Source organism: Bos taurus, chromosome X (assembly GCF_002263795.3).
Source record: "Bos taurus isolate L1 Dominette 01449 registration number 42190680 breed Hereford chromosome X, ARS-UCD2.0, whole genome shotgun sequence".
Classification (NCBI taxonomy): Eukaryota; Metazoa; Chordata; class Mammalia; order Artiodactyla; family Bovidae; genus Bos; species Bos taurus.
This window is the reverse complement of record NC_037357.1, coordinates 102344228-102362424: the sequence shown is the minus strand read 5'-3', so window position 1 is coordinate 102362424 and position 18197 is coordinate 102344228. Positions and strand designations below refer to the sequence as shown.

General features: G+C 36.3%; 1 protein-coding gene across 4 annotated transcripts in view; it reads left to right on the top strand.

The window, feature by feature from the left end:
• USP9X (ubiquitin specific peptidase 9 X-linked) overlaps window positions 1-18197 on the top strand; it is a 116965-nt gene that overhangs the window by 74664 nt on the left and 24104 nt on the right. For all 4 annotated transcript variants that reach the window (XM_002700207.7, XM_002700206.7, XM_010822080.4 and 1 more), the window contains exons 22-31: window positions 2544-2674; window positions 2866-3144; window positions 6308-6433; window positions 7638-7763; window positions 8943-9109; window positions 12425-12533; window positions 12765-12911; window positions 13494-13640; window positions 14535-14757; window positions 17329-17549. In XM_002700207.7, coding sequence (XP_002700253.1) covers window positions 2544-2674; window positions 2866-3144; window positions 6308-6433; window positions 7638-7763; window positions 8943-9109; window positions 12425-12533; window positions 12765-12911; window positions 13494-13640; window positions 14535-14757; window positions 17329-17549 — 1676 coding nt within the window. The remainder of the gene's footprint in view (window positions 1-2543; window positions 2675-2865; window positions 3145-6307; window positions 6434-7637; window positions 7764-8942; window positions 9110-12424; window positions 12534-12764; window positions 12912-13493; window positions 13641-14534; window positions 14758-17328; window positions 17550-18197) is intronic.

Below are 18197 nucleotides of genomic sequence, written 5' to 3'. Positions count from 1 at the left end.
AGAAAACTTAGGAGGGTGCTTTTGTCATATTTTATGTAATCCAAGTATCGTACCTAAATTAGAAATAGCCAGCTTTGAAAATGCCAGTAATGGTTGTATGACAGTAGACAAATCATAGGCTTTGGACTCAAATGGACTTGAGTTCAGATCCTGCTTCTTCAAGTTGCTACTCCATGGCCTTAGCCATAAGTTTTCTTAGTTTTACTGGACCAATAATAATGATTTCATACAACTGTATGAATTAAATGAGATCGTATATGGAAAACCCTAGCCTAGTGACTGGTATTTAAGCATTATTCAGCAAGTGTTAACCTAGTCTCTGTCACTGTGGTTGTTACACACATGGGCACGTGCATGAACACATTCTTTAAGAAAGGAAGCAGGAGCTCAAAGAAGAGGAAGTAGTTATACATTCTAACATTTGAGGAATCATTTAGTGTTTGTGCACACTTGCACATATTTTAAAAGGAGGAACAAAACCAAGGTGGAATTAGAAGCTTTTTCCTAGTAATTGACTTCTATTTATTCTGAGTCTTTGCCTAAAGTCAAGCGCCTCCGTTATAATTTGCTGTTAAACCTTAGAACTTACACAGTCCTCTGTAGGTAAACTCAGAAGTTCTTGTGACCCATGCACATCAGGAAACCAGGTTCTTGCCTGATACAGAGAAGTTAAAATGTATATTGCTTTATCAGCAGAGGAGTTGCTTTTCCTCTTCAGAGCTTTCTTTTTCCCAGGAGTTTGGTCTAACTAATATCTTCACACTTGTTAAGTTACTTAACCTCACAACATTCCTATGGAGGGAATTATTATTTTTATTTGTATTTTAAAGATGGGGAAACTGAGGCACGGGGTGATTTTTGTTGTTGTTGTTGTTGTTGTTGATGCTGCTGCCGCTGCTGCTTTTAGCCAGAGACACACAGCTTAGAGGAAGTTCTAAGATAATGCATGCAGTTGGGCTCTAAACTTTGTACTCTTAACCCATGTGTTACTGCTCATCATTTTTCTAGACTTTTTAATAGCATGCTGCTATATCATGTAATTAATTAGGCTTAGGTATCTCTTCAAAGGACTAGAAAGAAATAAACTAAAATCCAGGATTATGGGCAGTTTAAATTTTTCTCTTATTTTCCATATTTTGTTAAATGAGCATGTACATAATCGAAGACCTAAAGTTATTTAGGTTCATAGATGCTAAAGGTGAAATGGCCACTAGTGATTTGGTTCAGATCCCTCAAATGAATAAACTATAATCCAACATTAAATGATTTACTTAAAATTCAGTGCATCCTTTTCTTATAGCCCGTGTTTCTTTTCTCCTATTCCCTTTGCCCTTCACTCAGAATACTTATAAAACTAAGCAAGATATTTTCAGATATAGTGTATGAATTGGTTTCTTTGTAGAGAATAATTTGGATCTTTATTGTCTAAAAAAAGTTTTTTGAGAAAACCTAAAATACCCATTGTTAGAGTATCATTTTAATCTTTAAAAATGATGTAGAGGGTGAATATTTAATGACAGGAGAAGATATTCACAAATGTTATATTATTAAAACAATATTTCATTTAGTTACATGTTACTCCCTCTTCAGAATAGGGAAAACCAACAATTTCGACACTAATTTGAATTTTTTTGATAAGATATTTCTGGGCCACTAAAAATTAGTTTAGCCTATGGAAATTATAGTAATCTTCAGTTATCTTTACTTTTCAAAAAAAAAAAGCTTTTACTGAAAAAAGAAAATCTTATTTATCCAAGTGTATTTAAATCATAGGGCATTTACCTTGCAAATTAAAGTACTTCTACTTTCTGAAGTAAGTTTGAGTGTTTGGTAGCTAATAATGGGATTTTTTTCTACGGTATCTTTTCACTGTGATTTAAGTGAAGTGCATCTTTTAATATTATCCCAAAAATATTTTTTCTTTGAGGTACTGTTCCCTTTTTTTTTTTTTAATGTTTACTTTTTAAGGTACAGTTTCTAATGGTACCACCAAGTTTCTTGCATTATAACAAACCAGTTAATGTGTGGTGTCATGGAGGCTAACATTAGAAAAGTTGGAGAGAAGAGCTTGTCATACTTTCATTTTGTTATTTTCAGCTACTTTTGAAATGTGTTGTATTTTTTAGTCTCCGTTGCTGTGTGCTCAGTCACTCAGTCGTGTCCCACTCTTTGTGACTCCATGGATTGTAGCCTGCCAGGCTCTGTCCATAGGATTTCCTAGGCAAAAATAATGGAGAGGGTTGCCATTTCCTTCTCCATTTTCAGTCTCTAGTGTCTGAGGAAGACATGTTGATTTCAGATCTCTGAGTAGGAGGAGACTGCTTCCCTCATACCTGGGTTGAGTGATAAAAGAGCCCTGGTTGATTGTGACTTTTTCTTTGTTTTAAATCAATGCAGATCTCGTTATGTCTTGTGAAGTTTGAGTCTGTAACTCAATTGATTTCTGTTCCATACTAAAGTAGTCTTTAGAATATCCAAAATGAAATATGAATGCATGAATTATGTTTTATTTTAGACTATGTCTCTTTTTTTTTTTCTTACAGATAGCACAACAATAGAAAAATTAAGAGCTATTTGTTTAGACCATGCCAAACTTGGAGACAGCAGCCTTAGTCCATCTCTTGACTCACTTTTCTTTGGTCCTTCAGCCTCACAAGTACTATACCTAACAGAGGTTTGTTTTACTTTTTGAATTTATCCCATGTTCTTTAAATTTGACCTTTTATATGATAGTGTGAAGAACATGGAAAACTTGTGAAGTATTTTTGAAAGAATTTAAAAATACAGGAAAATTTTAAACTAATGATGATGAGGCAAATAAGTTGTCTTTTTTAAATCTTTTAATACAGTTTTTCTTTTTTCCAGGTAGTCTATGCCTTGTTAATGCCTGCTGGTGCACTTCTGGCTGATGATTCCTCTGATTTTCAATTTCACTTCTTGAAAAGTGGTGGCCTCCCCCTTGTCTTGAGCATGCTAACCAGAAATAACTTCTTACCAAATGCAGATATGGAAACTCGAAGGGGTGCCTACCTCAATGCTCTTAAAATAGCCAAGCTGTTGCTAACTGCCATTGGCTATGGTCACGTTCGAGCCGTGGCAGAAGCTTGTCAGCCGGGTGTGGAAGGCGTGAATCCGATGGCATCGGTAATACAGACTTTTAAAAAATCTTTTTATAATAATAGATGGCAGTTTTTAAATTTAAACTTCTTAGCAACTCTTAAGTATAGAGTTCAGAGTTGATTCAAAGTGCTTTCAGTTCCTTTCCAGTAGTGCCTCATTTTATTGGTTTCCTTCTATTAAATTATATTTGTATTAAAATTACAAATGCTTTTCACTGACTGTACTCTGAGCGGAGAGTTCTTCCCAGCCCCCTTAAGTCCTGTTGACTTTCAGTTAATGTTTATCGACACGTAGTTGACTTACACTGTTAGGTTAGTTTCAGGTGTGCAGCATAGTGATTTGATGTTTTTATAGATCATACTTCATGTGGTTATAAAATATTGGCTATATCCCTGTGCTATACCTTACACCCTTATAACTCACTCACTCTGTACCTAGTAGTTTGTACCTCTTATCCCCTTCACCTTTTTTGCCCTTCTCCAACCAACCCCTTTCCACTCTGGTAACCACTAGTTTGTTTTCTGTATCTGTGGTTCTATTTCTGTTTAGCTATACTTGTTTGTTTTATCTTTCAGATCCCACATATACATAAAAATATACGGTATTTGTCTTTCTCTAACTTACTCTATTAGCATAATACCCTCATGATCGTCCCATGTAGTCACAAATGGCAAACATTCATTCTTTTTATGGCCGAACACCCCACGTCTTCTTTATCCATTCATCTGTTGATGGACACTTGGGTTGCTTCCTTCCGTATCTTGGTAATTGTGAATAATGCTATTATGAACATTGAGGTGCATGTGTCTGTCCAAATTAGGGTTTTCATTTTCTTCAAGTATATACCCAGGACTGGAATTGTTGAATCCCTGTTTGCAGATGACATGATACTATTTTTAGAAAACTTTAAAAGCCCCACCAAAAAAAAAATAGTAGAATAAGTGAATTCAGTAAAGTTGTGAGATACAAGATTGATATACAGAAATCTGTTGCATTTCTATATGCTAATAAGAAACTATCAGAGAAATCGAGAAAGGAATCACATGGGAAAAAAAAATATGTAGCAATAAATTTAACCGAGAAAATGAAAGACCTATACTCTGAAGATTATAAGACATTGATAAAAGGAAGTTGTAATACGATATGAAGAAATGGAAAGTTATGCTGTGTTCATGGATTGGAAGAATTAATATTGTTAAAATGTTCATACCCAAAGCAATCTACAGATTTAATGCAATTGCTATCAAAATACTTGTGACGTTCTTCACAGAACTAGAACAAATAATCCTAAAATTGGTATGGAACCACTAGAAACCCCAGATAGTCTTTCAGTTATTTTATTTATTTTGGCCTTGCTGAGCAGCTTGTGGGATCTTAGTTTCCCAACCAGAGAATGAACCCGGACTCTCAACAGTGAAAAGGCAAAGTCCTGACCACTGGACACCAGGGAAGTCGCTCTTTCAATTATTTTCAACCTATGAAACACTCCATATGAATCTCTTACTACCTCATATAGACACAGGTGGTAATAAAAAAGATGTACAGTTGACCACGTACAACACAGGTTTGAACTGCTCGAGTCTGCTTATACATGGATTGTTCGATAAGCACTGCAGTACTACACCATCCTAAATTGATTGGAACCACAGATACCCAGGGCCAACTGTAAAGCTATGTGCAGATTTTCAACTGCATGGAATGTCTGTCTTAACACCCATGCTGTTCAGGGGTCACCTGTAACTGATTTACCTTGTTGCCAGCCTCTCTCCCTACCTTAACAGGCTTAACCTCCAATTCTGATCTCATTTTCGTCTTGATGGCATTCTTAATCCATTTTAGCAAAGGTTCTCAAGACATGCCAGAATTCAATGTCTGTTTATGAGAAGTTAAAATTATGCATTTGAGTTCTTTTACATGCCTCATAAGTGATGGTTTTCTAAGTTAACAATAGAAGACATAAGGTTCAGGAATACAAATTTTCTGTTTTAGGAATGGCTTAGGTCTTAGGGAGATTAGAATATTGATTATATATGTGATGTTATAATAATCACATGTAATTGAGATAATAACATAATAGGTGTGATAATGATACTTATGATTATGTTTAAAAGAAAGAACCTTCTCAAAAATAATTGCCATTTACAAATGATATTATATAGTATTTAGGATTTGCTTCAAAATAATCCTGGGGTAGGAAGAGGATGGAAAGTGAGAGGGAGTGGTTAGCTAAGATAATTTTGGTCCTTTTGTTCATAATTGTTAAAGCAGCACAGTGGATAATACTGTTCTCTTCATTGTCATATATGTTAGAAATTTTCATTTAAAAAGCTAATGAAAAAAAGTGGCCTAAGTCTTAAATTGTTCTGTATTAAAAGTAGCATACTTACTAGGATTTTTAAACAGTGGTGTTCTTCTTAAGATAAAAACATTTTTATTGTAATCCCTGACACAGGAGCTTATTAATGAGGTAAACAAAATATAAATGTTTCCCTCTTTCACTTTTCTCTTTTATTCGGAGAATGTGCTACTGTGGATACAAAGGTACATAATAGCTTCTAATCTCAAGGAGCTCACAGTCATCAGGACACTAAAGGCAAAATTAGTAAAACAGACTTGTCTTAAATACTGTTGTAGAAATACTTGGAGCATAAAGAGGAGGTAGAACTTGTAAAACAGTCAGAATTGCCTGGCTAGTGACTTGAACATTTTTTCTTTATGAACTTAAGTGTGACGCTCTGGTGCCTTTTATACATTAATGCTTCTATTCTATTACTGATATTCCTTAGTTTTTCTCCTTTTCTAAGAAGAATTTGATGACCAGGTGAATGGGGAGCAGGGTCTGCGTAGGAGCACGCATGTGGAGTACTTTACTGAGTTTCTAGATAGAATTGGAATGAGTCAGTGGGTTGATCACTCATTCACCTCTCTAAGTTATGCTGAATGCAGTTGTAGAGACACAAGTCAGATTGATCTAAAAGGGATTTGCAGAGGGATACGTGGCCCTCCACTGCACAAGGGAAAGAGAAAGCCCACGTTGTTGGTAATGCAAAGAACTCTTTGTGTAAGCCACATAGGTTCTACAGTATATTTACAGAGGGCATGTCATCCTGGGGGAGTGGGGATGAATGAGGGGCAAATGATTGAGTCTGGGTATGTACATAGTATTAAAATGTTTGACTTTTTTCAGGTCAACCAAGTGACTCATGATCAAGCAGTGGTGCTACAAAGTGCCCTTCAGAGCATTCCCAATCCATCGTCTGAATGCATGCTTAGAAATGTGTCAATTCGTCTTGCTCAGCAAATATCTGATGAGGTTAGTGTTAAACTTGTAAGGCTCTCAAATTCCGGAAGGTTCATTTCTTTCATTTTTGACCCTCTGTTAATGTAGAAATAACCCTTATCACATTTTGGGGCTTCCTTTTCCTAGACCCACCCACTCAAATCACCAAGTTAGTCTAGATAAAGTTCCCTTAACATGAATTGTGTCTAATGTTAATATTGGTACTTTTTGGTTTTAATCGCCTTTATGTACAATAAGGGGCTTCCCAGGTGGCTCAGTGGTAAAAAAAAAAATAATAATAAAGAAATCCACCTGCAAATGCAAGAGATGTAAGAGATGTGGGTTTGATCCCGAGGCTGGGAAGATCCCCTGGAGGAGGAAATGGCAACCCACTCCAGTGTTCTTGTCTGGGAAATCCCACGGATAGAGGAGCCTGGTTGGCTACAGTCCATGGGGTCCCAAAGAGTTGGCCACAACTGAGCAACTGAACACACATAATTCATGATATACAATGAATAGCAGCACCCTTTTAAAGTACAATCTAACAAATACATGTTTGTGTCTCACCTCCACTGTAGTCAAGACACAAAACATCTCTGTCCCTCTCTCTATATGCCCCTTTGCAGTCACTTCTTCCTCTGGCCTCAGATAACCACTGATCTTTTCTTACTGTATAGTAGTTTGCACTTTCTAGAATTTTACACAAGTGGAATCTTACAGTTTGTGTTCTTTTATGTCTAGCTTCTTTCACTCAGAGTAATGGCTTTGAGCATTATCTGAGTGGTGTGGATCATTAGTCCGTTCCTTTTTATTGCTGAGTATTATATCCCATTATGAATATTCCACATGGTGTTTATCCACATACTTGGCGAAGGACATTTGGATTGTGTCTCTTTCTTAGCTCTGAATAAAGCTCCTGTGAACATTCTGTACAAGTGATTGCGTGGACCTAAGTTTTTATTTCTCCTGGGTGAAAAACTAGGAGTGGAATGGTTAGGTCACGTCTGTAGTCTTTTTCAGATTCTTCTGGAAGTAGTGTAGAGCCAGGTAATAATAGCAGACTTCATGGTATTGCTGTTAAACGAAATAATGGGACAAAGGCAATGTGGGAACCTAAAGTCAGTGGTGCTGCTTCATAGCCATTTCTGTTTCCTCTACAGAGAAGCATTTTTGCTTTTCTAGGGATTATTTCGTTCCAATGCTTTATCAACTGTTCTAATTACTCATTGTCTTGCAGGCTTCAAGATATATGCCTGATATTTGTGTAATTAGAGCTATCCAAAAAATCATCTGGGCATCAGGATGTGGGGCATTACAGCTAGTATTTAGCCCAAATGAAGAAATCACTAAAATTTATGAGAAGGTAAGAATTACCACAGAAATGTAATACTTTAAAGTAAATGCTGTTTAATTGTACATGAGGTTGAATTATTATATCTGCCATCTTTAAAAGTAAAACCAGTTGCATTTTAATGGTTGAAAATAAACTGATAGCTATAGTTAAGGTGAGGATATAGTAAAATTTTACTTTGAAAATAAAGTACTTCGAATTTGTGCCACAAGGCTTTTTCTTAAACTATCTTTTTGTACTTCTCACTATGGTCAGATATGATTGTTTCATACTGAATTTGCTTTCTCCTATTCTCTTTATTCTTCTTTCATTATCTTTATGTCTTGTGTAAATTTTAGTTTAGGTGACTGTCAGTTGGGATACCATGGCATTAAGTATTTTTGATTCTTTTAAAGCAGTCAAGAATATCAGCCAGTTAGGTATCATCCTTGATCTCCCATTAGATTAATCAAGTTATTTAAAGAAGAGAGCCTGACTCTGACTTTCTGTTATATATACCTGCCCTTGATAACCACTGCCACATATATAGAAGGGGAAATTAAATTGTAGGAGCTTCCCTTTTATGGTCAACATAACCCTGATTTGCCTGGGATATGTTTTGACGTCCTATAGTATGTCTGGTGTGGTGGTGTTTATTCATTTAGCAAATATTTGAATGCCTATTCTTTTGCCAGCATGTATTAGAAATACTGCTTATTGATAAATTCAGGTTAGAATTTATTAGCTACCTACTGAAGCATATTTTAGTTTAGAAAACCTTCGAATCCTTCCTGAACAGTGGTCTGAGACCACTACTTTTGAATAAAATAGCACTTTAGGCAGGCTGCATGATGGAACTAGTCAGTTGAGTGGTCTGGTTGCAGTGCCAGAATGATTCTTGAGAACAGTTGTTGGTGCAGAAGTACACAACGCAGAAGGTCTCCAGGAGCCTGAAGGGCAAAGAAGCAGGTAGTATGCTCAGTGTACTCCTGCGGCCCTCCTTGGGATGTAGCAGAAGAATAGAATTAGACTTCATCCTCTTATTTATAGCCATTTCTGTACTATTCCAAAAGGGTCTTAGGAGTTGTAGGTAAAGAGGCTGAGGCCAGGTGGTTTAAGTGAGTAGGTATGTATTAAGCATTAACTTGAACTTGTTTGAGATTTTTCTTAAATGCATCTCTAGGTAATTTGTCCCTGACTATAATTTTACAGACCAATGCAGGCAATGAGCCAGATTTGGAGGATGAACAGGTTTGCTGTGAAGCAATGGAAGTGATGACATTATGTTTTGCCTTGATTCCAACAGCCTTAGATACTCTTAGTAAAGAAAAGGCTTGGCAGACATTCATTATTGATTTACTATTGCACTGTCACAGCAAGTAAGTATCTTTTTAATTGTAAGAGATTTGATCTTAATTTTTAAAGCAGAAATGAATTAATTTATGTTGGCAGAATTTATCCCGGAAATCAAATGTTTATTGTCTCTATAGCACATTAATATTGAGGAAATTTTTATTAAACTGTGTTTTTGCTTAGATCTGAATTTGTTCGGTTTTGTCTACACAATGTCAACATTATTCTCAAAAGTAAAATTACTTTTTCTATAATTTCAGAATTTAATTTCACCTAAGAGGTATGTATTTTAGTCCATTTTAAAAATGTGGTTTACAGGATTTAAGTAAATACGACATTGGCTTCCTTTCTTGCATACCTAGAAGGCAAGTGTTTTTTTAGTGAAGTTGTTAAGTCAGTACGAAATTCACAAGGTGTGGTTATGGTAAGAACTTTAACATTATACACCAAGAATAAAGACCAATTATAAAGTCCTAGCTTTTCATTTTAAGAGCATTTAATCAATGACATTGACTGTGCTTTGGGCTTCTTTTTGTGCAAGTCAATGAAATTTGTAGAAAATGTCAGTTTTCCATCCTCTTATGTCAGTCTAATCTTGACCTTCATAAGGTAACTTTTTAAACTTGAGCTCTAATCAGTATTACTGTCATATGTAACTTAGCTACTAGGGATATAGCAGCAAATAAAACAGGCAAAATGCCAGCCTTCTTGGAGTCTGTACTAAAAGGGAGGTGAGGAGTGTGGAGGGAAGACATGGGAAAATATATGGTATGTTATAATAATAAATGCTATTGAGAGAAAGCAGGAATTAGGGATAAAGGGCGGGGGTGCGGTCAATGGAGTTCAGTTTTATGTAGGATAGTCAGAGAAGGCTTCCCTGAGAAGGAGACCTTTTAAACAGAGCTCTGAAAAGAGTGACATAGTGATCTATGGAGGAAGTGTGTTGGATTTTTGGGTGGGATTTTTTTGTGTTTTGTTTTTCATTTTGAATTGTATTTTTTTTATTTTCTTTGGCTTTATTGAGATGTCAACATAACTGTAAGTTTAAGGTGTACAAAGTATTGGTTTGATACACTCGTATCTTGCAATATGGTTACCACCATAGCCTTAGGTTAGCTAACACCTCCATCATATCTTATTTAAAATTTTGTTTTATGTGAAAAATATATTTTGGTTATGTGGCCAAATATATATTTTTTTAATGTTTGCTTTTTAATTAAGGTATAGCTGCTTTTCAGTGTTTTCAGATGTATAGCAAAGTGATTGAGTTATATACATATATTTTTTCAGATTCTTTTCCATCATAGGTTATTACAAGCTACTGGATATAGTTTCCTGTGCTATATAGTAGGTCCTTTATATATATATATTTAGTAGTCTGTTAATCCCAAATTCCATGTTTATCCCTCCCCCTCCTGCCTTGGGGGAAGTGTGCTTTAAGCAGAAAGAAACAACAGATGCAAATATCCCAAGGCAGGAACAATATGGAGGAGACGAGGATTACTGGAACAGCAGAGGCAGGGGAGTCATAGGAGGTGAGGCCAGAGAGGCAACAAGCAGCCTGTGAGGATTTTATAGATCATTGTAAAGACATTAACTTTTACCTGCGATGGGTATCCATTGGAGGGTTTGTTTTCCATTTGGGTTGGTTGGGTTGTTTTGTTTTATTTTGTTTTTGGCCAGTCCGCTGGGCGTGTGGGATCTTAGTTCCCTGACTAGAGATTAAAACCTGTGCCCCCGGCATTGGGAGCACAGAGTCTTAACACCTGGACCGTGAGGGAAGGCCCCTATTGAAGGGTTTTGAGCAGAGGAATGATGTGCCCTGGGTTAACATTTAAGTTTATTCTGGTTGCTTTGTTGAGAATAAGTTACAGAGTGGCAGGAAATGCACTTGGACTACTTCATTAGTCCAAATAAAAGATGAGAGACTCTGGAAGTACAGCAATAGTAGATGTGAGAAATAATCAGATTGAATAAATTGTGAGGATACAGACAACCAGATTTTATTTTAAAATCCTATTAAAGACATGTTTCTTTTGATGAGTTACTGAAGTCTACATGTGTGAGGGAGGGTTCATTAGGAACTGGCAAGCATCAACTCTTTATAGACCCTCATGCTCTTTGGGCTGCATACCTAACTTCAAAAAAGATAAATAAACTGGGACAGTATGAATGACACTTACTTTGTAAAAGTTAAAGACCCTCTACCCCCAAAACTAAGTACTCTGGGTGTTAATTTATTTGAGTTTCACCAGACTCAACCAACAAAGCTTCTAAAGGTCCCTCTGGTTTATAGGACCATGTACGAGTTCAGAAACCTTAAAAATATCCAGGAGGGAGGTTAGTACACAGAATGTATACTTTCAGCTTCTTATATTGAATTAAAAAACTGGTTCTAAGCTGTCTATCAGCTAGCACATTGACAGAAACAGTTATTCACAAAATGTAGTTGGTAATGTCTGAAATGCACAAGTGTTTTGTCAGGAGATACTTTTTGAGCATCTTCCTTATGTCAGAAGTTGCTTTAAGTGCCAGGAACTCATGTAACAAAGAAGCAAAGCCCTGCCCTTGAAAGAGCTTACTATCTAATGGAGACAGACCTCCATCTTGTAAACCAACAGTACTTAAACATCTGGTAACTAGTTCTTAGCACTTGTTACATGCCAGACATGATTCTTCATTCTGGAGGCACAGAAGTAAACTAAATGGATGATGTCTTTGCCCTCTTAAAGCATTTATTCTAGTGATAGCTGTATAGGATACATATTTTTTAAGAGATCCATGGTGCTTAGGTAAAATTCCCAGTACTGGGACCAGAGAAGTTTTTCCCATGAGTAATCATAGAACATTGTGTAATACAGTTATCCTCAGTCTTTAGCACATGTTAGAATCACCTGAAGGGTTTATTAAAACACAGGTTGCTGGGAACTAAGAAACCACATAGCAAGTTCTCAGATGCTGCTGATCTGGGTAATATGCTTTGAGATAAAAATTCTGTGGAATGCCCAGAAGATGCATAAGGCTTACCATACAACTCTTGTATCTAGAGGAACATTTCCAGCCTGTTCCAAGAAAGAGGGTGTGAGAGGGTATCCCTCAAACTCCCTTGGTGACATTTTGACATTTTAGTTCTTGACACAGCCTAAGTTCATCTATGAAATGTTGCTGCTTAAAGGGGTGTTACATATTCTTTCTTGTATTTTTACTTTGAATTTACCAACCCCTTAACACCGTCCCCCGTCCCAAGAGACAGTGTTGGAAGTTTTTTTTTTGTTTTTTTGTTTTTTTTTTCCTTTTTTTCATGAAGATAATATATTGAATGTGAAAAATTTTTATTTCAGAACTGTTCGCCAGGTGGCACAGGAGCAGTTCTTTTTAATGTGCACCAGATGTTGCATGGGACACAGGCCTCTACTTTTCTTCATTACTCTGCTCTTCACCGTTTTGGGGGTGAGACATTTTAAAAATATGCTTATCATTGTGATTCATTCTTACACAAGGAACAGTCAAGAATTTATGGTGTTAGCTTATATTAAAGTTAGAGCAGTCTATATTTATTTAATAAATATTAGTAATTGCCCATACTATCTTAGTCATCTACTCTAGTTAACTCTGGGTTTTTAAAAAGTGGATTCTGAGGATGGACTTGTAAATTAATATTATTCAACTTTATTGTTTCAGAGCACAGCCAGAGAGAGAGCTAAACATTCAGGCGACTACTTTACTCTTTTAAGGCACCTTCTTAATTATGCCTACAATAGTAATATTAACATACCCAATGCAGAAGTTCTTCTCAATAACGAAATTGATTGGCTTAAGAGAATCAGGGTAAGTTGCATTTAGTACTGTGTTTATCGTATCAATAAATAGAATGTTTTATTATTAGATAGTTTATAGTCTTTGAGCACTTTGGTTAAAGAACCAAAGAATGTACTCTGTGTTATTGGATATTCCTAACTCATGATTCACTGAATGAATGCATAACTAGTTTTGTCAAATGCTTTGTTTCACATAAGACTCAAAACACTGACATGCAGCTTCTTCTATTTTAGAATCTTAGGCCCATTTGCAAATTTTCATCTTTTGAAAAGTATTCTTGAATTGTTTTCATCAAAAAATCAGTGATAGGCCAGCACTTCATTTAACTTTATTAACATCTGATACTTAGTTGTAGAAGAATTTATTTCTAAAGAGATTGGTAGTTAATAGCCTTCGGATTAATATTTCTTCAGATTAACATTTCTTCCTAGTTTGGGAAGCCTACTTCTGAAAGTTCTGGAGAGAAAAAAATTGCTTAGAATAGAAAAGTTTTAAGGGAATTGTCTCTGTCCAGCTCTCTCTCATTCTGACTTCTCCTTCCCTCTTTACCACCCTTTCATAATTTAGGCATTTGATATTTTTCTTTGGCAGGATGATGTTAAGAGAACAGGTGAAACGGGTATTGAAGAGACGATCTTGGAAGGTCATCTTGGGGTAACAAAAGAATTACTGGCTTTTCAAACCCCTGAGAAAAAGTATCATATTGGTTGTGAAAAAGGAGGTGCTAATCTCATTAAAGTAAGTTATGTCATCTTGGCTGGATATCATAACCTTCTGAATGTTTATTAGTAAATCTGTCTGGTTAATTTATGGTATCATTAGTCTTTGGTGTATTATCTTGTCCTTTTCTCTTTTCTCCTTTTAAAGAATATAGAGGTTACAGTAATGTTTTAAGTACCGTTTCTAAAATTTTTACGTAAATTTCAGTACGTGTAAGTAAGCACTATTTAATTTTTCTATTTAGAAAATCTGAACTTTTCACTTCATCAGACTATGTAAAATGAGACAGACCTCTGTTATGTAAGGCTGTGCATATTTCTTTCCTTTTTTAATATTTATTTGGCTGCACTGGGTCTTAGCTGTGGCAGGCAGGGTATTTAGTGGCGGTGTGTGGGATCTAGTTCCCTGACCAAGGATCAGAACCTGGCCCCCAGTATTTGGAGTGTGGAGTCTTAGCCACTGGACCACCAGGAAAGTCCCAAGACTGCATATTTCTATAATGAGTGTTTTCACATACGTGGTAATGCAAGGAAACAAAAAGTACCACTTTCGGACATTTTCTTCTAATTCAAAATGAGTTTTGGTATACATGTGATTAAGAGAGTAAATTTACTTAATGTGAATTGGAAGTGCTACAGTCAGCTTGTTCTCGATACTTAACGTAGTTTTTAGCCTGACAAATTAGATTTGTTTGTTAATTGTAGGAAAGTGTTTTGAAGCAGGGATCTTTTTATTAGAAAATCCAAGTAAGTTAGCGGAAATGTAATGAGATCTTGTGTTCTGACAAGTAATTTAACAATATTTCCTGCCAAGAGATTTCTTTCTTAAGAAACACATGCACACATAAATAACTATATTTTTTAATATAAATACATACCATTGCTAATACATAATCTTTTTTCAACTTTGTAGGAATTAATTGATGATTTCATCTTCCCTGCGTCCAATGTTTACCTGCAGTATATGAGAAATGGAGAACTGCCAGCCGAACAGGCTATTCCAGTCTGTGGTTCACCAGCTACCATTAATGCGGGCTTTGAGTTACTTGTAGCATTAGCTGTTGGCTGTGTGAGGAACCTCAAACAGATAGTAGATTCTTTGACTGAAATGTACTACATTGGCACAGCAATAACTAGTAAGTATTTTAAAATACAAAGTTCTGATGACAGGTAATTCTCTAATGTGTTCAAATTCTTTTCCTTTTAGTAAATATCTTCAATTCAATGTTTTCCTTTCTTTCAGCAACTAGTTTAACACCATTACAAGTGAGTCTTAATGTAGAAAAGTTTTCAGATGTTTGTAAAATGTCTTCCTGTGAGTGGTACAAGTATTTAGCAACAAAACTTGACTTCAGTCAAATCTGGACTAAAATCCAGACTCCAGAGTAATAAATGGTGGTTTAGTCGCTAAGTCGTGTCTGACTTTTGCGACCCCATGGACTGTAGCCTGCCAGGCTGCTGTATCCATGGGATTTTCCAGGCAAGAATACTAAAGTGGGTTGCCATTTCCTTTTCCAGGAGGAAATAAATAGTCAATAGATTTCAGAGTTCAACAATGTAAAAATTCAAATTACATGCATTGAAAAACCTTTCAGGCCCTCACTTAGAAGCTCTTTAATGTTATTTTCAAATGAATTCTGAGAAATCTGGTTTTAAAGACTAGGATGTGAGAAGATAACATTCTAGTGCCCTTGATCCTCAGTTAATGCTCACATGAAACCCATGGAACAGACTGTAGACTCCAGATCTCACTGATACAGAACTGAAGCTCAGGGGATGAGGACGATATTAAAATGACTGACACACACACACACACACACACACACACAAAATGACTGACACAACAGACATAAGAAAGCAAACCACAATGGAGGCTGTTCTGTTTTAGAAGAAAACCAAAACTTAAGAATATAATTGATTATGGGCAGTCTTCAAGAACATGTCACATTATTTTCTGATATCTTGTATTTTAGAATTTCAAGATGTTTTTAATAATATTGTAGGAGATTCTGATTAAACTGCTTAAAAGATTAGATAGTTATCCTATCAAAATCTATATACAATAGGATGGGGGTTTTTTGTTTTCGTTTTTTTAAATAATTCCACACTTTAGTTTTCAATAAGTTTAAACCCTCAAGAGATACAGCAGAATTCCACAGGAACCAAGCCACTATTTCCATAGACACAAGTTATCTTTTCCCCAGATTCTTACAGTTTTGTTCAGTTTAGTGCCAGGAGTCACTGTTCTTTGCTTTGTACACGTGAACACATCTCTTGCCCAAATTTCGGTTTCATCTTGGGCATAAACACCTCCAGTTTTCAGAAGAGGATCCAAGTGCTCCCTCTGGTTTCACAGTACCCTGCTTAGAGCCACCAAAAGTGGAGCCTTGGATCATAGCCTTCCAGACCTATTTGTTCTAGAAGTCCTGTTCCCAGCACTCCTCCATAGGCTGCAACATGGCAGAAAGAGAAAGGCCACTTGTTTTTAAGGAGTTCATTTGCACAGTAAAAATTTCAAGTACCAAACAACGGTATGTTCTGCAAACTGTTTCCTGCCCATTCCAGTCCCGTAGTCCCCTTTAACAGCTGTAACCACCATCTTCAGTCCCTGTCTGTCCTCCCAGCATCTCTGTATGCAGAATCTGCACACAAAATGTTGTTCTGTTTAGTTTTTTAACCACACATTGTGATGTAGTGCACAGTGTTCTTTGTTCTCCCCTTAATATATCTGACTATTTCCTATCAACACATAAATATTTACCTAAATCCACTTATTAGCTATATATCTTTCAGTTCAGTGTACTATAATTTCTTTAACTGGTCTTATAGGCAGTGATGATATTTGCATTGTTTTCAGGTTTATACTAGGTAGAAGGAGATGTTCGTTGATTTACAATTCACACAGAACTCAAATCCACTGTCTCTTGCTCCTCAAAATAACATTGTAGTTATAGGCAAGGCAAGTGTTACTCTTATTACGACACTTCTTAGGAAGGAAACGGAGGCTTAGCTGAAGATGAAAGAGTTGGTAGGTATCAGAACCTAGCTATCAACCCAGGTAATATCTTCAGTTCAGTTCAGTCGCTCAGTCGTGCCCGACTGTTTGCGACCCCATGAATCGCAGCACGCCAGGCCATGCCCTGTGGGGCCACCCAAGATGGGCGGGCATGGTGGAGAGGTCTGACAGAATGTGGTCCACTGGAGAAGGGAATGGCAAACCACTTCAGTATTCTTGCCTTGAGAACCCCATGAACACGTAATATCTTAGGATTATTTAAAACTGAGTAAACTATAATGTATTTATATATTTTATATAACACTTCATGCCAGAATGAGTTTGAAGGTGCTTTAAAAAAACATACAAAAGTAGAAAAAGTTAAAGTTCATAATGACTAAACTATAATAAAGTTAAAAGTAAACATGTAGAAAATATTTTGCCTTGTGCCGTCTTGTGAGACTACTGAAACTGCCATAGAAGCAACCTCAGCTAAAACTCTAGTTCACAGACCCTGGGTAAGAATGTATACAGAGGTGCGTGTTGCCATACATCTTAGGTTTGTTGAGACTGAAATGTGTGCTTAGAGCACTGTTTCAGGTCGCCGTAAAAGTAGTGGAATTGTTGGTGATGTTAACTTATCAACTTGGTAAAGTATAAAGTGGGCAAAATATTTGTATTCACGCTACAAGAATCTTTTGTCTTCTCTCAGCTTGTGAAGCACTTACCGAGTGGGAATATCTACCACCTGTTGGACCCCGCCCACCAAAAGGATTTGTCGGGCTGAAAAACGCTGGTGCTACTTGTTACATGAACTCTGTGATTCAGCAGCTCTACATGATTCCGTCCATTAGGAATGGTATTCTTGCAATTGAAGGCACAGGTAGTGATGTAGACGATGATTTGTCTGGGGATGAGAAGCAGGACAATGAGGTAAATTTTATTTAGCATTTTTGTCTTCTGTGTTCGAAGTTCTGATTCTAGATAACTGTTGTTCTCTCTTAGAGAGCTACTTTCGTTGGACCTGTTGGCATATATTTGAAAATAAAGCTAGAGCCTCCCAGTGTAGACTGCTGCCTCGACATAGTGTTCACTGCCTATGAGACTTTCAGCTACAGCTGATTTTTATGATAGTTAATATTTTTAAAGCAACAGTTAATGTACTAACTTTTGGAGGTTTGGTTTAATTTAGAGTTTGTATGATGATAAAAACCTTCATCTTTAATAGTTTAATTACACTTTTACTTTCCTGTTTGATATTTTAATTATGTATCTCCATTTATGCTGTTATATACTATACCAGTTTCATTACCTATGCTTTCTTTTTGATTGCTTTTGCCTTTCTCCCAGATCATAACTCGTTTTACTTAGGAAACAAGCTTCTCTCTACTTCGGACAAAATTTAGGCTCCTGCCAAGTATCCAATGCAGAAATAAAGCTGTGAATAAATTAGATAGTGGTGGATCAGAGTTGACCTAACTATGGCATAGTTCTTTAAAGAAGAGACTGTGGTCATGTTTGTGTTCACCCTGTATCTCTTTGTTTTTATTTGACCTTTTCCCATTCATGGTGTTGGTGAGA